Below are 26,418 nucleotides of genomic sequence, written 5' to 3'. Positions count from 1 at the left end.
ACTGAGAGTCAAACTAAGTCAAACAGAATGTCTTCTTGCACATAAACATTTGCACATATTTTATTTAATCAAACCCTTTTATGATGGTTTTTAAACTAGGTTTGCGGGCATGTGTGTGATCATGGTATGTATTTGGAATTACCACATGTACATTTACCATAAAACTGAATTACCCACATGTGTTAATTTACCATGAATGTAATTTCACTATAAGTATGAATTTAGCATAAATTTGAATTTACCACATATGTGAATTTACCATAAATGTGAATTTACCATAATTGAGAATTTACCACGAGCAAATTTATCATAAATGTGAATTTACCACATGTGAACTTAACATAAACCTGAAATTACCATTAACGTGAATTTACCATGGATGTGAATTCACCACATGTTATTCTACCATAAATGTCTATTCACCCATGTGTGAATTTATCGTAAATGTATAAAGTATGAATTTGCAATAAATGTGAATTTTTTGTGTGTGAATTTAGCATAAACATGAATTTACAACATGTGTGAATTTTTCATAAAGGGTAGAGTGTCCGCAATCACACACCCACGCACTTTCACAATCACACCTAGGGACAATTTAGGTTGACCAATTAACCTATGAAGCATGTTTTTGGACGGTGGGAGGAAGCCGGAGACCCCGGAGAAAACCCACGCATGCACGGGGAGAACATGCAAACTCCACAAAGAGGTCCCCCATTGATGTTCTGGTTCAGGTCCCCCAGCCGGGACTTGAACCGGGGCCTACTTGGTGTGAGGCAAGAGCGCTAACCACTACGCCACCATGCATAAATTGAATTGATCATAAAAATGATTTTTTTTTATCTGAATATACCACATCTGTGAATTTACCAAATGTGTAAATTTATCATATATGTAGCCATTCCTGCATAATTAATGTGAATACCTTGTGACTGGATGAAATTTTGCCAACACAACTGATGTGAACAGAAAGCACTTTAGACATGTAAATACAGCCTGCACTCCCCTAACAGAGGGAGAAGCATGTCATTGTGGCTGCATGCAGCATTTTGAATGTCTAGTGCTGTAAGGCCTTTAATGGACACTCTGTATCTCTGAAAACCAAAATGTTCTTCCTGTGAGTGCACAGTAATAGTTGAAGGTTTTAGCCTTCATCAGATTAAGACTTTCCATCAAACAGAAGCCTTTTCTCAAATGTGAGTGGCGTGCCAGCCTCTGTCGGGGAGGACGAAGATGCAGCACACAGCTGCAGTGCTGGATGTTTCTTTTACACAACTAGGGAGGTTTGTTTAGATTATAAGCAGTGCTTCAAGCTACAACTACCAAGTGCAATCACACTAACAGCCATTTTTCCTGCGTTTGTACAGTGCAGAAACAAAGAAAGGCTTGCTTATCCTCCCAGACTGTATGGATATTAGATGTAGGATGTTCTACCTAGAATTAAAAGAATTAAAAATTTCTATTGTTCATCACACTGCAAAAACAGGCCCCTTAGAAACAAGTAAATTCTTATACCATTGACAGATTTTTTTTGAATGAGCAAAACACTCTGCCATTGGGGTGGTAAAAATGGTCTTAGCAAGATTTCTAGTTTTAAATGTAGTGCAGTGTGAGATATCCCTTGAAGTATTTCCCTAAAGGGTGATGCTGTTCATCATGATGCAAAAGAAAAATGTCATAACTATAAACAGTACTACATTAAACTAATAAGGTCTCTTAAAGGTGTAGAGAAACAGCAGATACAGCTCATTTTTACAGTAAATATAATTTAAAAAAAGGACAATAACAACTATCTACCAAAAAGCTGAACTAACACCCAGCTATCCTCCCACTATTATGAGGAAGGATGGATTTATTTTCACTCTAGTAAACAGCAACCCCCCAGGTAAAGAGTCCTTAAGTCTGAGATGCTGCACACGTAATGTCCGGGGAGGAAAACAAATGCAACTATGCACATGCAGGATAACACCCTCTATGACTAAAGGCCCGTAAACACCGGGACGAATTTCGCGCGCGATTTTCGCCGACGTTTAACGCCTCGTGACTAAACAAAGGGGCACCAATGTGAGTGTGCACACCGACGCGAAAAAACGCCACGCGTCAAAGCGTCAAAAAAAAAAAACGCCTCGGGTTCGTTTTTTTTTTTTTTGACGCGTCGCGTCGAAATCTATTCGACCAATGAGAATGGCGCTTTTGCACACGTGTCTGGAGTTTCTATATTTACAGTAAAACACAACTTGGGGGCCCTCAAACACAAAACTGCCTTGCTGAGCACACATACCAGCAAAGAAGATAGACGCCGAGTTGCATCTACACTGCCGCGAAGAAATAATGACGGACTTTCTAAAATATCCCCGAACCAAGCACCAGTTGGAGCTACTGGTGCTTGAAATATTCATGTTTTCTTTGTATGATTCTGACAAGCGCGTAAATACTTGCTCTCTTCTTCTGAGTGAAAAGCGATTTTAAGAAGCGTAAAGTTGCGCAGCGCCACCTTGTGTACAGGAGTATTTCTGTTTACATTAAGCGCCATCTAATGTCAGGGAATGAAATTGCATGTTCGCTCCGCTCATCATCAGCGAAAATCGCCTGGGTGTGAACACAAAAAACGTGGCGAAAAACGCTAGCGAATAACGCCTGGCGAATAATTGTCCCGGTGTGTACGGGCCTTAAGAATGACACAGTCATGTACCATTTAACACACAGTGAACACGCTGCAGACTTTCAGCTTGCATTAAATTTTCAAAAATGTTTCATATGGCTTAAGTGGTAAAGAAGTCCATCCTCCATGATGGAGATTGAAAACCACGGCCATCCACACTGTTGTGGCGTTTATCATGTAGGGCTGTAGAGCATCGTTTATGACAGATGCTGTGAACAATGAAATAAAAATCTCATCAAAAGCTCTGAAATGCAGAAGACGAGAACGGCCATGACCGCTAGATTTTCATTTTAGTAGATTTTATTGAGATAATGACTTAATAACTTGTTTTTGTGAGATAAAACTACGGGATCAGCTGAGGAACGGGAGAGATTCCTACAGGAGGAAGCTGGAATCCATCTCCAGCAGGATAACATGAGGGCGGTGTGGTCTGGAATGAAGAAGATCACAGGATGTGGGGGGAGAAGCAGACCCATCACAGGCAGCAAAGAGAGAGCTGATGAGTTTAACACCTTTTTCAATAGATTCAGCTCTCTGAATGCCTCAGCCTCCTCCCACCCACCTCCACCACACCACCCCCCTGCTCCTGCTGCCTCTCAGCTATTACACCTCCCCCCTCATGAACCCCCCACACCTCCTCACCTTTCTCCCCCCTCTACTACACCACACCTACTGGGCCCACAGTAAATCACCCCTCCCCCCAGTCCAACCACCACCCCCCTCCCTCCCTGTTTGACTGTAACAACCTGCCAGGTGAAAAAACAGCTAGAGAAACTTAACCAGCACAAAGCAGCCGGCCCGGATGGCGTCAGCCCTCGTACCCTGAGGACCTGTGCCCACCAGCTGTCTGCGGTTCTCCAGCATCTCTTCAACCTGAGCGTGCCGCTCCTCTGGAAGACCTCCTGCCTGGTCCCTGTACCCAAGAAGACCTCTCCATCTCACCCCAGGGATTTCCGTCCAGTTGCCCTCACTTCTCATGTAATGAAGGTGCTGGAGAGGCTGGTGTTGGCTCAAGTGAGACCGTTGTTGAGCTCTTCTCTGGACCCACTGCAATTTGCCTACCAGCCGCATCTGGGGGTGGAAGATGCTGTCATCCATCTGCTGCAGCTCACTCACCTGGAGCTCACCTGGATCTTGGTGGAGGCATGGTGAGAATCACCTTCTTTGACTTCTCCAGTGCCTTTAACACCATTCAGCCTTCTTTACTGGGTGATAAGCTGCGGCTGATGGGTGCTGGTGCGTCCACCGTCTCCTGGATCACTGATTACCTGACAGACAGGCCACAGTGTGTCCGACTGGGCAGTGTCCTGTCTGACGTGGTGCTGAGTGGTGTGGGAGCCCCACAGGGCACTGTGCTCTCTCCCTTTCTGTTCCCCTATACACCTCAGATTTTCAGCACAACTCAGAGTCATGTCACCTACAGAAATTCTCTGATGACTCTGTGGTTGTGGGGTGTATAAGCGGTGGATGGGAGGAGGAGTACAGGAGGCTGGTGGACGGATTTGTGGAGTGGGCTGCAGAGAATCACCTGCTGCTCAATGTGGACAAGACCAGGGAGATGGTGATCGACTTCCGGAGGAAAGGGACGGTCTTACAGCCTTCTGCATCCTGGGCAGGGATGTGGAAGTGGTGGAGGAATATAAATACCTGGGTGTGACTATCGACAGCAGACTGAGCTGGAGGAGCCACAGCACTGTTGTGTACAAGAAGGCCTGCAGCAGACTCTACTTCCTAAGGAAGTTGAGGTCGTTCAATGTGTGCAGCAAGATGCTGGGGATCTTCTACCAGTCTGTGGTAGCCAACACCTTGTTCTTCTCTGTGGTCTGCTGGGGAAGCAGCATTGCAGTCAGTGAAGCCAACAGACTGAACAAGCTCATCAGGAAGGCGGGTTCCATCATTGGCTGCAAACAGGACACATTTGAAACAGTGATGGAGAGGAGGTCACTGAAAAGACTCCATTCAATCATGGACAACCCAGAGCATCCTCTCCACCCTGTTCTGGACAAACAGCAGAGCTCCTTCTCTAGAAGGCTCAGACAGCTCCGCTCCAAAACTGCCCGGTACCAGAAATCCTTCATACCCAATGCAATAACCCTGTACAACAACTCACTATGCAAAAGATAACCTTTGCACATTTTTTTCTCTTCTTCTCTATTTTGCACATTTCTTTTGCACATCTCTTTACCTGCACTGTTTTGTAAATAGCTTTTTAAATCATCCCACATTTTCCTTGTTCTTGTTTATTTTTATTTTACATTATTCTTAGTCTTTTTTTTCCCCTATCAGTTGTTATGGTAACGAATAAATTTCCCACGTGTGGGATCAATAAAGTATTTCTGATTCTGAAAAAAAACTTGTTTATTTAAGATAACACAATATATTCTTCATAGTTGGAAATCAGTAACATAACTTTTGGTTGGAGATGTTAGGAGAAATGGCAAACACTGCATCATCCCTAGCCAATCAGGTTCTCCTTTTTTACTTTTGCTGTCCTTTAGGGCGCAAATTATGTTAGGGTTGCCGGGTCAGAAAAACTTTCCAATCAGCCACATTCATTTAAGAAAAAGATAAGCAACATTCAGTCATCCACTAGGGTTGGGCGATGTCCCCTAATTTGGCCGTTGACGATGTTTGCTGTCAACCATCGGGATGGACGATGACATCGTCGGGGGGGGGGGGGGGGGGGGGGGGGGGGTATTTTTACATTTTTCGCTCTTATATAACTGCTATTCGTTATTTTGCTTTTTTCCTTTTATTTCCCAACTGATGGTTAATCCGCGATGATCCAGTATAAACTGAGGGAAGTGACCTTTACAGAAAAAGTAACAAGCAAAATAGAAAAGAAGTGGTCCGCTCCCGCACTTAACTAGCGAAGTGGACCGGCGGAGGGCGGATTTACAGCTTTATGTTTGATGGGAAGGGGGGGGGTACATGAGCGGTATGTGTGGGAGATTTAAGACTGCGATCCGTCCCGCAGCTCTAGGGGTACGAGCGATCAAACTCAGAACCGGGTCTAAACGTGTGTCTGAGCACAGCTCGGATTGTCAGCACACACAGCGGTTTGAGCTTCAGAGCAGAAATGTCGCTCAGTCCTTAGAAAACATTCAATCAATCACGCGGATTTGTGTTTCCAGTCGTGTCCCGACTAAATAAAGGCTGATGTTATTCACAGGATGCAGCGCCACCCAAAGCTAATGTTGTTAGCCCGTGTTAGCATACTGCTAATCCTGGCTACGTTCAGAAAAAGCACTGACCACACGGATTAAAATTCAAATGATGAGCGAACAGGTGTTTCATAATAACCGTAACATTAATAAAAAGCACGTTTAGAAGATCGTCTCGTATTTTACCGAGCTGACATGTCAATGCATATAGCCGCTCGGCGCTGTTATCGTTTTGTATTGAATTGTTACCTTCAATAAAGTTTGGAAAAAAAGCCGCTCGGCGGAAGTTGTATCCTCTTCCGGTTTTCAAACTGCGCATGTGCGAATACTGCGCATGTGCGAATGATTTATTCCGACCGAAATTGTGACCTTAGTGAACGTTTTTATATTCTGAAAACATTTTTCTGGGCCCATGTACACGGTTGGATTCTAATCCGACCATTGATCCCATCAGGATATTTTGTACATGTAACCGCGGCTTATGGTGTCGACGCGCAACGTGGCGGGGGCGTGGCATCACGATGGTGGTCTCTCCATCGGGATGTCAGTCACCCATCACGATGGACGATGATATCGTCCATCGGCACAACCCTATCATCCACAATAAAAATTTATAAGCACCAGCCCCTTGCTAGTATCCGGTTGGACCCCCTTTTGCCATCAGAACTGCCTTAATTCTTGGTGGCATCGATTCAAGAAGGTACCGTAATTTCCAGATTATAAACCGCTACTTTTGTCACACGCTTTTAACCCTGTGACTTATTCAATGATGCGGCTAATTTATGCATTTTTTTCTTTTTATGCATTTTTTATAACGGCTGCTAGGGGCGGTCGAGCAGAAAGGGTAAGAGTGAGGCAGGGGGAACCGGTATATGTGTCGAGGAAGACGCAAGTTTAATGTAAATTCCTGCTTTGTGAATGAATAGCAGGAACAGACCCTCATCATGGAAAATGCAAGAAGAAATGCATATGACGCAGCTTTCAAGTTAAAAGCAATCATTAAAGCTGTGTGAAAGAATCCACCATCACCAACAGGTTTCGAAAAGACGGTCTGCTGCGTGACGGAGAGGACAGCGCAAGCTCAGCAGTGAATTTGCCTAAGGATGAGAGTGACACTGACAGCGACAACGAAGGAGACACAGAGAGATTGTGGCAAAGAATGTCTGATTCTTTGCTATTCTATTCCAATCCGACACTGAGGAGGAAGACTTCCATGGTTTCAGTGCACAGGAGTAGAGGGCTGCATTGGGACCACGGGACCCAACGCGGTTTGAATTGTGCTGTGGGCGGGAGCGGGCGGCAAAAAAAACCCCCAACGGGATCAGTGTTGCCATGAATATCTCATGAATATATAAAAGCGGACTAGGTTAGGCTGTGCGACTGATGGAGTCTTATGTACTGAAGGTCCATAACGCACCAGGTAGAGACGCCTAATGGCCACTGTCATCTAACCTATTGTTGGGGGTGTGCAACGCCCCGCCCCGCCTCTTATGAATAGTGTTCTTTAAAGCCTGATACCGCGGTCGCGTGTGGGAGGAGCTACCAGCTAAAGTTATTGTCTGATCGCTACATAGAGCGGTGTCTGTGTGCATCAATGCATGGTAGACACAAAGAATGTGGAGAGATCAGGTTTATTATTTTGAAGAGTTCTGCATGGTAATCATGTTTCCATGTTTGAGTTCATAAAATCATCCCAGAGAAAGTCTCTGCTTCAACTCCCGCAGTGAAAGCTGGGTCTTAATCTGATGGCCGTATTTCCATCTCTCTGACAGAGTTTGAAGCCAAAGCCCCTCCCCCGCCTCTTTACCTGCTTTTCCTCTCTACCTGTTCACCTGTTCATATCCTCTGCAGCTGAGAATTGTTTTTCCCCGCGCTCCTCAGTCTGTTTTACACAGAGAGCGCAAAATACGGTCATCGTAGGTTGACACGATAGTCGGTGCACTCCAGCGCAAGCGAAGCAGAAGGAGCTGTGACTATCTGGCAACACTACGTGGGATAATGAAGGAGCAGGTTGCCTGGCAGGTACATGATGTCAATTGATGAGGCAGAAAAGAACCTCTAACGAGGTTCATCGAATGGTGTACAGATCTGCGTGCTGATGCCCCACTGAGGCGCAGAACAGGAAAAACTGGAAAAGGCTGAAGCTAAAAAAAGTATTTTTTTTTCCGGAAAAAATTAATTCATAGATTTTCAGCTCTGTTGAACCATTACAATGTTTTTTCCTCCATAAATTCAAATGACTTTGACCTGCATCTTTACAAGTTGGTTCAGCGCACTTTAGGCCGTCTGTCTGCGCGTGGACACACTAGGTCCCTGGCGAACAAAACTTTCATCCTCTACAATTTTTTCACCTCTGAGGCCTTGGATTTCCTTTGTCTGATGCAGACGTGGCTGTCATTTCGTCGGTGAGTCCAGCGCGTTTTCTGAACTTTTACCGCCGGTCTGTGATTATTTCAACTCACGCGCACATCGGGCACTGCAAATTTTGTCAATCTACCTAAGATTATCAATCTTAAAACTAGCTGTAAAATCTTATTGATCTTAATTTTAGATAAAAACAGCAGCACGTGTAAGATTATTACACTTGTTTTAAGAAAAATATGCATTACCTGTCTTGATCAGTTTGTAAATCTAGAAAGTAGTCATTTTACATGGAAAACAAGAAAAAAACACTGCAAGCCTGATTTAAAGACAGGAAAACGTCCTAATTTAAGTTTATTAAACTTGTTTTAAGACAAAAATATGCATTACCTTTCTTGATCAGTTTGTAAATTTAGAAATTAATCATTTTCCATGCAAAACAAGAAAAAATACTGCAGGCCTGATTTAAGCACAGGTTAAGGTCTTAAGTTTATTTTAGATGTAACCATATTATCTGATATCCAAAAATGTACTTGAATACTGATGTTCAATAGCTCATCCAATATTTATAGGATAAACAATAGATAAGTATTTTTGTTTTTTACTGCAATATCGTCATCAACATTATATTTGATCAAAACACTGATTTTGAAATGATATGATAACCAAGCTTGTTTTCAGCATTTTTTCAGCAAGATTAGGTATAGCTAGTTCATAAGCAAGAAGGTCTCTGTTAAAACAGTGTTTCGTAAACCTGGCTTCAATACAATGTTGTCTGTCTTGTCAACAATCCATTGTTACCACAAAATCTTTTGTGTAGGTCCAAAAGTAAGTATTGTTTTATTCGCAGAAATGAAAATTAGTGACCTTTCACATACATATTTGTTAATATTGAGAACAAGCCACTTCACTCTAACAGCATGGTTATCTGATTTAAATTTAAATTATAAACAGTACTTTGCAATCCACAGATGATGCAATCATAATTCTACCGCGCTTGGTTTGGGCAATACCAACTCAATATTTTGTGCAAAGATCTATTTTGAATCGAAAGATTGTACAAATCAGACAATGATTATCTTCCTTAATCAAATAAGTTATTTGTTATATCAACCAAGGTTTACGTAGAATAGTTGATCTTTTAAAATATGTATTTTTCATGTTTTGTCGTAATTTTTCAATGGAACATTCCGGCGGGCAAAAGCAAAAATGGAATCCATTGTGACCAAATGAAGGGGGATTAATATGTTCAGAAGACTTGCTTAAGATAAACTAGTAGAGCCAACACGTTATATTCTGTTTTATAACTTATTTATTTTCATAATGATGGCATAAAGAAGTGTAACACAAAAAAATTAATTCTATTTATTGCATTTTTGGGATACCCTTTGAGTATTTTCATATTGTGACCGACCCAGCGCCATCTTGTCACATTTGCGACGTACATCTGATGATCCAGAACATGACGAGGACGAACAGGAAAAACAATTAGGAATATAATATTCGGCGGACAAGATAAAAGGAGGTAAGCTATATTAAATTATATGACATAGAATAAATCACCATTACGCTCCACGCAGCTGGTAAAGATTATAAAGTGGGTTTAAACATTTTGAGAAGCAGGCTAACGGAGCAACTAGCTAGCTTGCGCTAGCACTATTTTAGCTACTCCGTCACTTTTTTGTAAATATCCTGTATACATCATAAACATACTTTAAAATACAATTAATGAGATTTTGGTTCTGTTTAAATATGTTAAATTAATTTTTTGTTTAGTAAAAATGTATTTCAGTGTTAAGAAGTATGCTATTGTAGTAAGCTAACTTGAGTTATTGCTAGCCCAATACTGCTCAACTGTAACTCAGTTTTATGCTAGGGTTGCTAGATTGGGCAGTTTCCCACCCAAATCGGCCAGTTTGAAAGACTGTTTGTCATGTATGCTTGATGACCTTAAAGTTAGAATGAAAACTTGCTGTTATTAAAAATTGTGACTTTAACATTTTTAAGTTTGAGAGTTACTATTGTTGGCATAATTAAAACACAATTTTTGATCACTTCTAGTGAATAAGGATAGTATGCAAGTACAAGCTAGGCATTATAAAACTCTGCAGGAAATGTACAAAAAGTAGAAGCCCAAGCTGATCTTAACAGTTTTTTGATCTGGAGTTTCAGGCCAAACGAGCTTACATGGATTGTGGAGCCATAGGAGGAGATACCAGAGCTTCATCCATCGTGGATGTTTATCCAGAGAACTGAATCATGTAAGTATTATGTAAAAAGTATAAAGTAAAATTTTAAATGTATATATATTTTTCATCACTTGGTTTGTCATTGCAGGTGCCTAGAGAAATGCATGGAGTCCTTGCTCCCCACTATGATGAATTCATTGAGGAAGTCAGAATGTGATGGGAGGATTGCTGCGCCAGGGTCATTTTACAGAGTATGAAAGAAGGCAATAAAGCCACCAATCAACAGGGATAAAAGTAAGTTTATGCCTTTTTGATACATGTAGTTAGATGCGTGAATGCTTCTTCTCAGAAAACACTAGGTTCTATGTGTTTCTTCTTCAAGAAGTAAAATTTAATTTATTGTGTTTCAGTGGAAGCCAACTTTGCTCTGGTGAAGGCCCTTCCCATTCTCTTTCCCCCAGTGGCACCTCCATCAAAGAAACTGGGGTGTGCTAGTGAAGCTTTACTGCATGTTCAGGAGGTAAATTTTTACTTTTTTTTTATTTTTTAAGCACATACATAAAGAAATTACTACATTGGAGATACTAAAGGAAAAACGTTTTTTCTGCTTTATAATCAACAGAAGATCCAAACGTCTTCATCCAGAAGAGAGGCCTGTCAAGTCCAGTCTTGGTGTTCGATGGCAGCAGATGAATCGTTGCTATTGGTTTGATGCCAGTGACGTTTGAAAAAGAAAAGCTTCACGAGGGTCTGATTTTTCTAAATGGCATATTATTACACACTACATCTGACATACACAAATTGCGTGGCCACCCTTCTGTCATTCAGACAGAGATCCTTCAGGATACAAGTGGGACATCACCACCACATGAAAGAGCATTAAAGTAAAGAATTTGTTGGAAGATAAACTGCTTTTGCAGGTCAATGTTTATGTCTGTTCTTTAGATGAGTATTCTAATTGTGTTGTTAAAGAAATAGTTGTATTCCTAGTGCCTTTGGGTAAATTTGTATCACAAATCTCAGTTTGTAAGTTGAATAAAAGAATCGAAAAGTGAATTTGTTTTCATTCTTTTTAGTATTGAAACAAGAACAAATATCTTTTGCAACAGCTTGTTTCAAGATGTATTTTCTCAATTTTAGTAGGCAATAAATTTTAATCAAGCTCCTATATCCTAGTATCTAGTTTTTTTGTCTTAAATTACTGCTTAAAATAAGTGTTTTTGCCTAATTTCAAGATTTAACCGATTTACTATGGCTTAGATATTTTTACTTAAATCAAGACATCTTGTTAAGTAAAATTTACTAGCTGCATGGACAGATAATTTGACTTATTTCTAGTCAATTTCTACTAAAAACAAGTACTTTTTTCTTGAATTAAGATGGTGGTTTTTTGCAGTGGGCCGATGAGGAGGAATCACCACCGTTTACGAGTCTGTACATAAATGTCTCAATTCGTCTCTGTTGGTCTCCTTGCAGCTTTGAACTTGAACTTTTTGAATTTGGGTGCTCTCCACCTGTGCTGTGTGCTGTGGTTTATCGTCCACCAAAATACGATAAGGACTTTGTAAATGAATTCTCTGGGCCTCTGGCTGAAATCCTGCTTAAATATGATTGAGTTCTTATTGTTGGAGATTTTAATATACACATGTGTTTTCCAGACTATACAATGTCCAAGGTCTTTTTTAGTCTTATTGACTCTTTTAATCTTGTTAAGCATGTGTCGGAACCCACGCAGGAACGTGGACACACACTTGATCTGGTGCCAACATATGGACTCTCTGTTTCTAACCTGGTGATATGTGATGCAGTGTCTTCAGATCATATGCCTGTTTTATGCGACATCATTTTGCCCTGTAACACCTGTAGGCCTCAAGCCTACCACTGCAGCTCTGTTCTCTGCTTCTTTTAATCATGTCAGTGTCATCCTACAGTCCACATGTGTATGGATGAGCTCAGCTCCTGGTTACACTCCACCTGCCTGAAAGAATTGGATGCAGTGGCTCCACTTAAATCCAGGCAGCCTAAAGTTAAAGCTGAGCCGTGGTTGAACAACGCAACTTGTCCTGCTAGATGTGAGTGCAGAAAAGCTGAACGGAAGTTTAAGAAGGACAAGCTACAGGTGTCACTACAGATGTTGAAGGACAGCTGGCGTCATTATCAGGCTACTGTAAGAGAGGCAAAAAGGGTACATTTGTCAAATGTTATCCTGTTAAACCGTCACAAGCCCCATGTCCTGTTTACCATTGATGTAGCTCTAAATGCGCCCAAGTCTGGCTGTGTCCAACCTACACTGGTGACATGTGAAACCTTCCTTAAGTTTTTTTGTGGACAAGGTGAATAATGTCAGGGCCCTTATATCACCACCCACATTTGACCCTTCTGTTGTTGTGTCTTGCACTGGAACTTTTCACAAATTTGAGCCTGTCACTGTCCGTTTTACATGAGACTGTGAAACACCTGAAGCCCACAGGTTCCCCCTCTGATGTGGTTCCACCCTGACTATTAAAGAGGTTATCACTACTCTGGGACCTGCAGTTTTTGTTGTTATAAAGAGCAGCCTTTCCTCTGGTGTGTTCCCTAGAAACTGTAAACATGCAGCCATTGATCAAGAAGCCTAAACTGGATCCATCTGTATGGTTAAATTTTAGGCCTATTTCCAATTTCCCTTTCCTCTCGAAGATTCTGGAAAAAATTGTGTATGTCCAATTGAAGGATTTTCTAAATGAAAATGGCAACCTTGGGGTTTTCCAGTCTGGCTTCAAATCCCTACACAGCACCGAGTCAGCTTTGCTCAGGGTGTTTAACGACTTCCTCTTAGCTACAGGTGCTGGGGACCATATGGTTCTGGTGCTACTGGATCTTACGGTTGCCTTCAACACACTAGATCACAACAGCAACTGCTCTGCAGTGGTTTGGGTCATATTTAAAAGATAGAACTTTTGTGTAAACCTCAATAATATTCAGTCTTCCTCTGCTCCTCTACTGTACGGGGTCCCGCAGGGTTCAGTCCTGCTCTTTTCCCTTTACTTACTCCCCCTGGGTTCCATTCTTAGAAAGCATAACTGTGCTTTTCATTGCTATGCAGATGATACCCCAGATATACGTGCCAATAACCAAGAAGGATGTCTACTCCATCAGCCCTTTAATTGAGTGCTTGGAGGGCTGGTTCCGCCCTACCTCTATGAGCTGCTACAGCTGCATTCCCCTTCCCACTTGCTTAGATCAGCTGACCAGGTGCTCCTAGATGTGCCAAGGACATGGCTTTTGCCGTTGATGGCCCCATCTTGTGGAATGCACTCTCTATGCAGGTTAGGCAGCCTGTTCACTGAATTTTTTTTTTCTCCCTGGCTTACAATAAAAACAATAAAAACATCAACTCAGTGTGAGTTGATGTTTTTATTGTTTTTTATTTATTTTATTGATTTTATGCTGTTTTTTTTAGATTTTTGTTTTGTTTTTTATCCTGCGTTGTTAACCACTTTGGTCAGCCTCTGCTGTTTTAATAGCGCTTTATGAATAAAGTTGACTTGACTTGACTTGAAACGTGGCGCGATTGAAACTTTTTGGAGATCCAGGAGCAAGCAGGAGCTGCTCAGCCGGTCAAAGGGGAGATCACATGAAACATGGTCTTTCTCTGGTGGATTATTTCATCTTGTGGCTAACCTGTGAAATGTGGTTGACTGAGCTCTCCATGCGGCGGAGCTGTGAGGCCTGGATGTCCAGCATCTGCAGCACATTATTGGCCAGAGTGTTGATGAGGTAAGCCACACTTGCAAGTGATTGGGTGGTGTAGTTCTTCGTTTCCTCCAGTGCCTGTTGCTTGTCTGCAGACTGTAGGGAGGAAACAGATACGTTTCAGTCAAAAGCATCAAGAAATCATTGGGGTATGAGGGGCCGTATAAGACATTATTTATTCTGAACCATTAACATTCATACATTCTTGCTCTCACAGTCATATATACTCTCTTTCGCATACATATATTCTCTTACGCATACATATATTCTCTCTTGCACATACATATATACTCTCTTTCGCATACATATATTCTCTTACGCATACATATTTTCTCACTTGCACATCCATATATTCTCTCTCTCGCATGCATATATATTACTTTACACATACATACATTCTCACTCTCATTGTCACTCTTAAAAAAGAATATATGTATGTGAAAGACAAGTATATATGTGCGTGTGAGGAAAAGTATATATGTGCGTGTGAGAGAGGAGTATGCATGAAACGGAAGTGACTTTGCATGAAAAGGAAGGCACTTTGCATGAACCAGAAGGCAGATGATTTCTCGTGCTCTTATTGGACGAGAGGCCGCCACCTCCCATTTTGAACACACTGTAAACCCTAACAGTTGTACTGGCTCATAACTATTAAGGTTACACAACTTAAATGTCATTTTGTAGTTAATTCAACTATAAAGTATTAAGCTCTATCAACATTTTTTCAAATTTAACTTAACAGTGCTAAATATTTTAAAGCTTATTTGTATCTAGCACTCAAAAATTTTAAGATCCCTGAAGTAGCGTCATGATGTCATCACGTACTGGTGGGAGGGTCTTTCGTTTTCTCAACGTTAGCTCAGGTGGCCATGTTGGATTTGCCGAATGCGAGTATGCGACGTTTGAAATTGAAAGTCGAGCATTTTATTTTTCTGCAATGCATTGCGATTTCGTCCCGCTTCAAGACACCCCAACCTTGTTTTTTTTTTTCCATCCGCCTCATCGCTGATGGCGCCGTCCTGTCTTCAGCCCTGATTTAATTTGGTAAGTATCGTTCATGGTTTATTTTGAATGAATGCTTTAAAAATGGTCTTATACTACCGTAAATGTGGTTTACTGTTGTTTAAACATATGTGTGTTACGATTGTTTTAGAGCTTAATGTGGCAATGTATACATGATTAGTTCGTCATAGCAGACGTATGGCGAGCCAAACCCAAAATGCATTTCTGCCCGTAAGTTACGACAGTGATGAGTTGTTTTTTTTTCAGAGGTAGAAATGATCTGTTATGCTGCAATCACACTAAACGTGATCCGCGTGTGAAATTCGCGTTGGAGGCCTCTGTCTGTGGCTAAAGTTTGCTGCTGGACATTTGTCCAAAAATGTCACTCAAAGCCTCTAACGGTTGTGTGGGAGGAGCTACCGCCAACAGTTTTAAGCCTGGTTGCTACATGGAAGCATTGGGTTTTGAATGCAGCTTTAAGCTTTTATAAATCACTGATCTCCATTATAAAAAAGGTTTTTGTAAAAATAAATTAATCAACGTGCTCGTGTTGTGTTCAGGTACCGAACTACAGAGTGTTCAGTGTTTCACCTCCAGGTAGACGCCAAGGCCAGCCAGGTAACTTGTCTCCTGATCAGTTATTTGTCTAGAGCTATTTAAAAAAACAAAAAATGCAATAGGTTGTGTAGTGCAATAAATGTTTTTTGATCAGAATATAATTGAAACATTTTTTTAACATTGAAAAATCTCTTTTGGACTTTTTCAGATACTGAACTTCAGAGAGTTCACCAGAAAGTCACCATTTCACCAGAAAAGAGGTGTCAGTGGGTGAGTTTTATACTTATTTAATATATTCATCCTGAACTATTACCATTATTAGATTTATACGGCAGCATGGAAACATTTATGCACATTTTAACTAGCCAAGGGTCTAGTTAAAATGTGCAGGCAGACAAACACACTCGCGCAGTTAGTTAAATAGAGTTGAAATTATTTACAATTTAACTAAACATATTTAGATTGCAGGCTGAAGGTGGCACAATGGAATGGAGGTGCAAGTTGTGTTCTGTTACTTTGGCACTATGCAGTACTACATATAATACTGCAGTATTACATAGCCAATATTCCAAAGTGTTTCCACTGCCATGTATGTGGAGACACTTTGGAATATTGTCATGTCTTTATGACAGTATATTACAATAATAAAATGATTTTGCATTAGCACCATTCCATCATTTACCATGAAAAATCATCTGTCAAGATCTGAAATGGATTTATGTAGAGTAGATGCAGTCAGAGGAAATTGTGCAGTTTTTACATGTTTGTGCAACTTAAAGCTGCCTTTTTCTGAGACCAAGTCCACCAAAACAGACACACTGCAAAAATGAAGTTTCTAACCTAGAATTATAATCTTAAATTTAGTCCAATAATCATTTAAAACTTGTTTTAAGAATAATTTACTATGCAAGAGAAGAATTCATTAGATTATTAATCTTGTTACAAGATTATTAGTCTTTTATTTCTTACTTAGTTTTATAAAGGCTAAAATTAGTCATTTTACATGTACAACAAGATAAATTACTCGCAGAGGCTTGAATTTTTATTTTGTGACCACTTTTAGCTGTAAAGACTTGTTTCAAGACCTAGTAACATGTGGACTTGAACACTGCAACAGCAACAAAGCTGTTAAGAAAAGTAATATTGCTATACCTGTTCTGTAACCCTTGTGCTATCCTAGGCACTTTAACATTGGGAGTTGGGTCATCTAGACCCACTAGACAGAGCTCTGAACCTTTTTTCTTCAATGATTTTTGATCTTCACTGGTGTCCATGGATAACATGAAATCTTTCCACCTTTGTCATGGTAGGGAGAACATGTCAATGGAAGGGGGGGGGGGTCATCTAAGATAGATAGAAAAAGGGATAACCCTTGTGCAAATCAGTAACAGAACACAACTGTCACAAAACCTTCCAATCTTTCCTGTAATGTGTTCCAAATTAATTATTTCTGAGACAAGGCCCAACTCCTTCTCATGTAAAAATATATGGGATGCTCTGTGCTGATATCATTTTGACAGCATTCAAAAAGCTGATTATGGTTGACAAGTGATTAACAGACATTTCTGAAGTTTAGTTTAGATGACCATTGTTTAAAAAATGTGCTTTGACTCAAACATAATACACATATGTCTAAACAACCAAGATAAATAATTTTAACAGGGAGATGCAAAGGCAGTGTTGCTTAGGAATTACAGTTTTCTAAGGAAACAATGGCTTAAATCGTTTCAGATGCTGTTCAATCAGATTTGTAAGTCTTAATACGCTCTGCATTGGTAAAACGGGTGCAAAAACAATCTGGACTATCTCAAAGTCTGAAATAACATGAACATACGGTACTCCTTTTCCTCCTGCGGTCAATACCAGCTAAGAAGGGAATGGGGGGACGGGAGGGTTTCATAAATAACACAAAATTTATTTTCCCTAGTATTACCATACAACAATAATAGAGGTGAGTTTTAAAGTAGTGTGTATAATATCTTCTAATTACATCATACAACTTTGTGGACAAAGGTACATGTTTTGCGGTAACCCTCTCACCCCCACCCCCCTCAAGTCATTTGGTTGCGCCTGTCCTGACGGTTGGAAAGAGAGGGAAAAGCAGCAGCCACTTTGAACCAGACCCTTCTGATAGCCTGTTCGGTAAGTTTTTCTGAGACTATTTTTATTTTATTAAATATTATTACTTCACTCAATGTGAACAAATATTGTTCCCCGAAGCCTAATGACAGCTAGGTATCCAAGCTAGTCGACAAGTGTGACGAGGCAGCCAGTAGCAGAGCGGCATTCCGTCTCTTCTAGGCATGTTCGTATGACCTAGCTTAGCCACCAGAATTTCTTCCATTTAGAGGAACGCGAGGCTGCAGTGTTTTCTCCGTTTTATGAATGAGCGTCACTAGATCGGTGCGTACTATACATGCAGGCTAATATTTTTTGTTGTAGTTATCTTCACCTCCCGGAAATTTAATCAGTAATCAAAAGCGAGCAGGTGCTGTTCCCCCCGTTTGCAAGGCTCCGTCCAAGAAGTGAATGCTGGGACATGAGGTCATGTGACAGGTTTTGAGTAAACTGATAGGCTGCAACCAATGTCTAAAAACATAAAGGAGCAAACGTAGCTTAATGAAATACTATTGGATTGTGGTATAAAATAATAAATATATAAAACAGCAGTTTTATTATTGTTTTATTTATTTATAAAAATCAATAATGACTTTTGAAAGTACTTCAAAGTATTTTTACACATAGAGCCACATGATAGTTCAAACCCAGGAAACGAGTCTGGAATCTCTCTTATTTATTAACTTGAAAAGTTAAAATGTAAAAGGAAAATAGTGTAAATAGGATATCTGTTTCCAAAGGTTTTTTTGGTCAGCTAAAAATGGATCATTTTATAAACATTATATATGCCATGAAGAAGATTTCAGTGTTTACTCTGCCTCACAGCATCTGTTTAGCTTAATTGAACTGTACAATCTTTTTGGTTATATTCGTAATTACTTATTATTTGTTGATAATGAAGTAAAAATGGATTTGATATCAACCTTAATTCATGTAGTTATCTGACTAGCTTTGCAATGATACCTCCCTTACTTGGATTAGACAAGTTATGAGAAGGTTATGACACTAAGAACTCGTATCTTTGATTCAGATCGCAAATATGTTGTTGTTTTGCTGTTTCCTTCAGGAATAAAATTATGCCCTCTATGTGATCACTTAAAATGCTTTACCTTTTCTTATTTTTTTGACCTACCTTAATTATCCTTATACCATTGGATATTGATATTGTTGATATTGAGACATTACAGCTATTGTTGTTTACATTTACATTGTAAACAAGCTTTTATATACAGCAGTGTAAGATGCTTTCTCATTTATGTTGCTCTAATAAATAATGGAAGTATAACAGTTCATGTCGGCTAAAACCCATTGTATAATTCAGAATATGTCTGATATCTTCACTGATTTTTATTTTTCATTTTGGCAGAAACGGATAGCCTCGATAGATGTATAGAGAACCAAAACCAAACCAAGATGCTGTCTGCCAGATCCTTGACCTCGGATTTCAGTCAAGAAAAGCCTTCATTGAAAGTGATGTCCTAAAAGAAGATGATAGACCTACAAAGATTCTGGAGGCATATCCATGTTTCAAGGAGCTTCATCATGTAAGCAATTTACTTGTGTTTTTGATTGGTTGTTCCCCCCACCGCCCATCTTTACTAAGGAGGCATTTTTGTATGTTACTTGTGTTTTAGGTGATGGAGGAGCTGCGGTGGATCCAGGATATGGGAAACGGCAAATTCAGATGTCAAGTACAGGACAGATGGGAAGACTTCTGCTCACTAGTGCAGTTTTACAGAGTTTGGAAAAAAGTGTTGAAGCCTCCCATGAACTTAAGTGGAGGTAACTCATTTTACTGTCTTTTTTTGCATAATGTTTTCAGAGGTGTTGGTCAGAATTGCGTTGTTATTATGCAAACTGATATTCAATTTAATGTAAACTCAACATTAAGCTGAAAATGAAGTTAATAACTGAGTTATTCTATTATATTGTTCTATTTTAGTTGAACACAACGTTGCACTCTTCAGAGCACTCCCAACGCTTTTCCCATCTCCAACTTCACCCCTTAAGAAACTGGCACATGCTAGTGAAGCATTGCTGCATGTTCTAGAGGTGAGTTTTTGTTCCCATTTGAAACTTTGATTTTGTGCTTGATTTTTGTTTGTCTCTGATGGTCTGTAATAACTGTGGGTAGAGACTGGAAGGAATAATGTGAGGATCCCAGCATTTATTTCTGTTTTTTTTTCTGCCACTAGATATGCAAAATGGTGTTAATGACACCTAAAAAGCCTAAATACAAGCATCTACAAAAATTATATTAATTTTCAAAATGGCAAATACGACCCTAGTGATGTTTCATTATTACTAACAAAACATTTTTAGTAAAAGTTACAACATAAACTGTTTTACCCTAATTATTTTTATCTTTAGCCAACAGATGATCCTGCCAAATACCTGGAGAAGAGATCTTTCTCCAGCCCGGTGTTGCTCTTTGATGGGTCCTGCTGTCTCGTGGCAAGTGGAGAAACTCCCATCACCACCTTTGCCAAAGAAGATCTTGGCCATAGGTTGTTTTATCTGTTGGCTTACCACTACACCTTCCATCTTACCCATCCCAAGTTTGTGGCAACCCTACTTTGTCAGTCAGACAGAAATATTGAAGGACAATATTCACGAGCGGGACACCACAAGTTCATAAAAAAAGTTTTGGCAGAGTGAAACGTTTTTACTGAGTGGTAGAGCTCTCACGGTGAGAAATGAATGCCTTGTTTGGTGATGTTAACCAGAGACACTCTTTTTCTTATTTCTCTTAACCTCAGATTATTTACTAGTATGGCCTGCATCAGCGTTCATTAAGATTTAGCTGTAAACCTATGTTAAATTTTATGTTGAAATGCTTCAAGCAGGTCTTTGTATTTGTAGAAGCAGAAGTATTCTATGTTAACAGTGTATTCAAAGCAATTTTGAAAAAAGCAATATAAATAAATATTGTTAAGTATACTAATCCTGTATGCTTGTATTTTTCTTGTCTTGGTTTGAGCTACAAAAGCTAGTAATTACACAATACTAGCTTTAATTCAGCTAGCAATAAGTCTTAATTCTAGTATAATAACTCTTGAATTAAAAGCATATCTTCTTACGGTTATCTAGTTTTAGGGTCTTTTTACTCAAAGTGAGTAATTAACAACTGTCAAAGAAGAATTTATAAACTAGTTTTGAGACTTTTTTACCTAAAAAATAGTGCTTGAAATGAGTATTTTACTACTAATTTTGAGTTGTTTCTCTCTTTCTAAAAGCCAAGATATTTTTTCTTATTTTAAGATATCTTATCAAGTGAAATTATCTTACCCCACTGGCAGATAATTTCACTTGTTTTAAGACAATATAATCTAAAAATAAGTCTAAATTTCTTGTATTTAGACAGTCAATTTTTGCAGTGCAGGAACTGGCCAGCTTGGTTAGGATTTATGACCTCCAGGTGAATTTCTTATGTGCATAATTCAAAAAACGGATAACAAATCATTTGTAAACAGCTGTAAGAAGCCAAGGTGTAACTTGCCTTAAAAATGACTTTGGGTCTTTAACCTGAAGTGGATCATGCCATGAACACTGTATTGTCCTCTTACTAGAAATAGACATCTAGAAAAGGTATCATTTTATTATTTCTTAAAGTTCCTTAAATAAATATTGGAAGTGTTTGCTCTGCATTTGCTTCAATGGTAATGGATATTTCTTTTTATTCTTTTAGGACCAACGTGATGTGAACATGAGACGGGCACTTGTCCTCCTTGCACTTCCTGTTTATCTGCATGAAGATGCCTCCAAGTTCTTCAAGACCTGTACAGTAAGTGCACACGACTCCCTGTCAATGGTTTTCACCTATCCTTTAATATTGATTGAGATTTTATTGAGTGACATAATAAATAGGGCAATTGTTTGTAGTTTGTAAACTGAGTGATATTTTTAAATGGTTTTAAAAATGAGACTGAAGATGAAAGGCGAACATCAGGGACTCCTGATTGGAAGGAGTGGGAACCTTTTCGTTTACCTTTTCTGCTCCTGATCCATCATTATTTGAATAAAGAAAAATGAAGCTTTAGTCTTAAATTATTTTATAAATGTCCTCCTTCAGAAAAATGCTAAAGAACTTTTTAAAAACAAAATTTTAATTGGAGTTGGTCCTTAAAGCATCATAGCCAGTTGATTAAAAGCTAACAGAATGTTAGCATGAAAAGATTCCCATTGACAGGTGGCAGGAATGTCAGTTTTGGACATTAGTGTGATGAATATCTTTGAGGGTCTGAACTCATCTGTGTGTTTTGTTTTGTATTTTCCAGAATACCAGACCTCACAGACACTGCTGTGGGTATCTTCTCAGTTGTCGTGGTGACGCTCCTGATGCTGCCGTCAGTGGTCCCACAGATCTGGCTGACTAATCTCTTCTACTCTTCGGGGACATCTATGCTCTGGACCTACAGCACCCCAAAAAACTTGAACTTGCCTTCATATTTATTCAGAATGCTGTCTTGAGCCCTGAGGACAGCAAACCACTGAAAGGACATTTATTGACGCTGAAGAATGTTTCGTTGAGTGAGTCTTCCAGAATGGACTATTTGTTGGTTTAAGTGTTATGTAACTAATGTGTTTTGTTGTGATCATTTGCTTTTTCTGCCGTACAATACAAAACCAACACTTTTTGTCAAGATGTTGTGTGGCACTCTTATAATGCAGTTTTATTGCACTGATTGTTTCTTCATCCTCTTGATATTTGTGCTTTTTTTTTTTAAAGAGCAATTAAAAAAATTGTATTAAGCAATCACTATTGTGTGGCTTTCACGTTTGTTGGTTTTTATCAATGTTAGCTTTTAAAATGTAGTGGGGCAGTATCAATATCCCTGTTTAGAATACATTTTAAGCTGAAGAATTTTAAATATTTTCAATGCTACACATTTAATGAGTTAGAGAATTTATAAAACATTTGAGTGAATTTTACATATTTTATGAGTTGAGTAATATTATAAAAATATAGTTAGTTAAAGTGTTTTTTAGTTGGAAAATATTAAAAACTTTAAGTAAATAATTTCTCTTTTATAAGTTGAGGAATCTTAATATTTTTTATGTGAAATAATAAAAATTTAAGCCAACTGACAATATAAATTTTAATAAATGTTAACTTAAAAGTTTTAATAATATAACTTAACTGTTGCGTAATCTGTTACACAATAATTTTTAAGTTCAGTCAACTCGCTAGGGTTTACAGTGCAGACGCTAACATGAACCAGCAAGAAATCCCAAATTAACAGAATTGTGGTGTGGAAAGGTATGTTTTTCAACTAGCAGGAATAATCAAAGTATCCGTTCTCTGTTTCAAAATGAGATTGCCACAAAACCGTATGTTATCTCATACTGGAACAGCTTTGGATGTAGAATTCAGTGGGAAAAGGTTTGGATCCCGCCACAAAAGTATTTCATCACCAATAAAATCAGAGAAATTTCTTTCAAAATTCTTCACAAATTTGGGTGATGCTGTAGTATCGCGAGACCCAGCGAGACGAGTGTGGTGAGTCGACTTGGCGGCGCGTAAGCATTTGAACAAACATTTTCGATCTTGTTTCATTTTTCCGCCATATTAAAATATTTCCTGCTAACTAACATAACCTGTTAAGAGTATTAAGCTTCTGTCAGCCTGGAGGACCTGGAGAATTTCATTGACGAGTGTTTTAATACCTGCAACATGGTGAAGCCCAGAACCGCCACCACCACCCCCTCCGCCAAGCGTGAACGGCCTGAGGACTCTCCCGGGGCTGTGTCCTCTCCAGGCAGCGGAATGAGCGATATCCTGGATTCGATTGATAAAAAGCTCTCCAGCTTTGATGGCCGCCTCAATTTGCTGGAGATCCTCCATAGAGAATTTCAAGGTCTGCGGGAGTCTCTGGAATTCAGCCAGCAGCAGGTGCGGGAGCTCGCAGCGGAGAACCAGGCCCTCAGAGAGACCGTCAAGATCCTGGGCAATGACACCGCCCGTCTCTCCGAGGAGAACCGATCCATCAAGGAAACCCTCCTGGATCTTCAGTCGAGGAGCATGAGGGACAATCTAGTGGTCGCGGGGGTTCCAGAGGAGGCAGGAGAAGACCCCGAGGCCACCGTTAGATCCTTTTTACAGGTCCACCTGAAGCTCCCCAAGGAGGAGGTGCAGAAGATCTCTTTCCACAGGGTTCACCGCCTCGGAGGAAGAAGGTCCGACCACCAGCGCCCGCGTCCTATTGTGGCTAAATTCGAACATTTCAAACAGAAGGAGTTGGTGAAGGGCCGCGGACGGGAACTGAAAGGCACGCATTACAGCGTGAATGACCAGTTCCCGGCAGAAATCCTCCGCAGAAGGAAGATCCTGTTCCCGCTGAGGAGGAAGCATCTTGCTGCTGGTTCGAGAGCGATTGTGGCCGTTGACAAACTTTATGTGGACGGCCGGCTGTTCCGGGACCCGGAGATCACCCCCTGGCTGTGCTGAAGGCTTTCAGACCCGCGCTGAGAACATCTGCGCTGCCCAGAAGAAACCCGCTAAATTTACTTCAATGAATGGAAAACCGGATCATCAATAATCCACACCTCGATCGCAGGAAAACAGTCTTTTTTTTTTCTTCGTCACCTCAGTCCCACTGATGTTTCTATTGTTGTTTTGTTGTTGTTTTCGTTTTCCCTTCTATCTCTTTTTTTCTTTCCTTTACTCTCCCCCCCCCCTCTCCCCCCTCATTATATGTAAATCACCTGGAAGCAACTCATCCTCGGTAAGTATTTATTTATGCACGGAACGGGTGCGCGCGCACACAAGCGCACACAGGGGCGTGCCAATGCGATCCCGCACACACACGCCGACATACTGCAATCACCTCACACAGGCTCTCATAGGACGCACGCGACACGCAGCTCACATAGCCAGAAAACGTTCACGCGCACAGCGCTTCTCAATGCGGGCACGCGCACACGGACTGGTACACAAGCACTACTTAGCTTTACACCTTTTCAGTCAGAGCAGTTATGAACAGTCTTAACATCGTTAGCTGGAATGTGCGTGGACTTGGCTCTGAGCCAAAGAGACTGAAAGTGTTAAATCACCTGGATGGTCTAAAAGCAGATATAGCTCTACTGCAGGAGACCCATTTATCGAATTCTTTGAATCACCTAATGTGCTGCTTACAATTTCCAGTTATATACTCTGCCAGTTACAACTCCAAACAACAAGGAGTTGCTGTTTTAATTAATAAAAATCTTAATTTTACTCATAAGGATACAGTTACTGACCCAGAAGGCAGATTTGTAATTATTAATATATCCATTCAGAATAAGGACTTTTGTATAGTGAGTATTTATGGTCCTAATGTTGACGACTCTTCCTTCTTTCACAGATTCTTCACCTCACTCTCAGTCCACTCTGACTCCACAATCATTATAGGAGGAGACTTCAATCTTGTTTTGGACCCTGAACTTGACAGACTCAGCACAGCAGCAAACCAGCGTACATGGCAGTCTGCAAGTATTCTAAAGCAGTACATGAATGATCTGGGTCTCTGCGACGCGTGGCGCTCATGTCACCCAAGCACTAAAGGGTTCACCTTTTTTTCTCCAGTTCACTATTCACACTCCCGTTTAGACTATTTATTAATCAGTAACTCTCTTTTAAAAAATATTCAAAGCTCCAATATCCATCCAATTATTATCAGTGATCATGCACCAGTCTCTGTAAACATTTCTAGGGAAAAATCCACACCCTCTGGTACAACCTGGAGGTTTAATACGTCTCTGTTAAAGGACCAGGAATTTCTTGAATTCTTTAAAAAAGAGTGGGCAACCTTCTTAGACTTCAACAATACTCCAGACATCCCACCGTGCATTCTTTGGGAAACAGCAAAGGCAGTCATGAGAGGGAAAATCATTTCTTATTCAACGCACAAAAAACGCAAAGAGAAAGCAGATTTATTAGAATTAGAAAATAAAATCAAAACCCTGGAGACTGCTTATGCTGCTTCTGCACAGGAACACATTCTGGGAGATCTGAAAAATTTAAAGCTGCGGTTAAATGACATCATTAATAAACAAACACAATTTCAAATACAAAGGCTACGACTTGAAAGATTTGAAAACTCTAATAAATCTGGCAAATTTCTGGCTAATCAGCTTAAAATTAACAGAGAAAAATCATCAATCACCTCTATTATGGACCAAACAGGAAATGTCACCCATGACCCGGTCAAAATTAATAACGCATTTGAAAACTTTTATAAAAACCTGTACACACCGCAGATCAATCCGTCAGAGCAAAGTATTGACTCATTTCTTAATAATGTAAAACTACCCAGGCTAAATGAGGATCAAATCACAAACTTAGATTCTCCGCTCTCGCCGTCTGAACTTCATGAAGCTCTGTTACTTATGCCCAATGGTAAAGCACCAGGGCCTGACGGCTTTCCTGCTGAGTTTTATAAAAAATTCTGGGAACAACTGGCACCAACATTTTATAAAACTGTCACATCTATTAATGAGAGCCAATCAATGCCACCTAACATGAACTCAGCCAACATAATTCTTCTTCTAAAACCAGACAAAGATCCCACTAGTCCTTCAAGCTATCGCCCTATTTCTCTAATCAATGCAGATGTAAAAATTATCTGCAAAGCACTAGCACAGAGAATAGAAA

At 40.0% G+C, this 26,418-nt stretch overlaps 1 protein-coding gene and 2 long non-coding RNA genes across 10 annotated transcripts in view; 2 read left to right on the top strand and 1 right to left on the bottom strand.

Moving 5' to 3' along the window:
• LOC101175519 (abl interactor 2) overlaps positions 1-26,418 on the bottom strand; it is an 85,459-nt gene that overhangs the window by 33,782 nt on the left and 25,259 nt on the right. For all 8 annotated transcript variants that reach the window (XM_023950597.2, XM_023950600.2, XM_023950599.2 and 5 more), the window contains exon 2: positions 14,037-14,204. In XM_023950597.2, coding sequence (XP_023806365.1) covers positions 14,037-14,204 — 168 coding nt within the window. The remainder of the gene's footprint in view (positions 1-14,036; positions 14,205-26,418) is intronic.
• On the top strand, positions 10,527-11,121 carry LOC110014268 (uncharacterized). The gene is made up of 3 exons (XR_002872453.2): positions 10,527-10,667; positions 10,784-10,893; positions 10,996-11,121. It is a non-coding gene; the product is annotated as an uncharacterized LOC110014268 (long non-coding RNA).
• Positions 17,691-20,730, top strand: LOC111946723 (uncharacterized). The gene is made up of 5 exons (XR_013652724.1): positions 17,691-17,810; positions 19,153-19,330; positions 19,421-19,568; positions 19,729-19,838; positions 20,157-20,730. It is a non-coding gene; the product is annotated as an uncharacterized LOC111946723 (long non-coding RNA).

The sequence above is a fragment of the Oryzias latipes genome, chromosome 21, assembly GCF_053564925.1.
Source record: "Oryzias latipes strain Hd-rR chromosome 21, Olatipes_Hd-rR_3.1".
NCBI classification, from domain to species: Eukaryota; Metazoa; Chordata; class Actinopteri; order Beloniformes; family Adrianichthyidae; genus Oryzias; species Oryzias latipes.
Note: the sequence above shows the minus strand (reverse complement) of the source record. Positions and strands in the feature narration are given on the sequence as shown.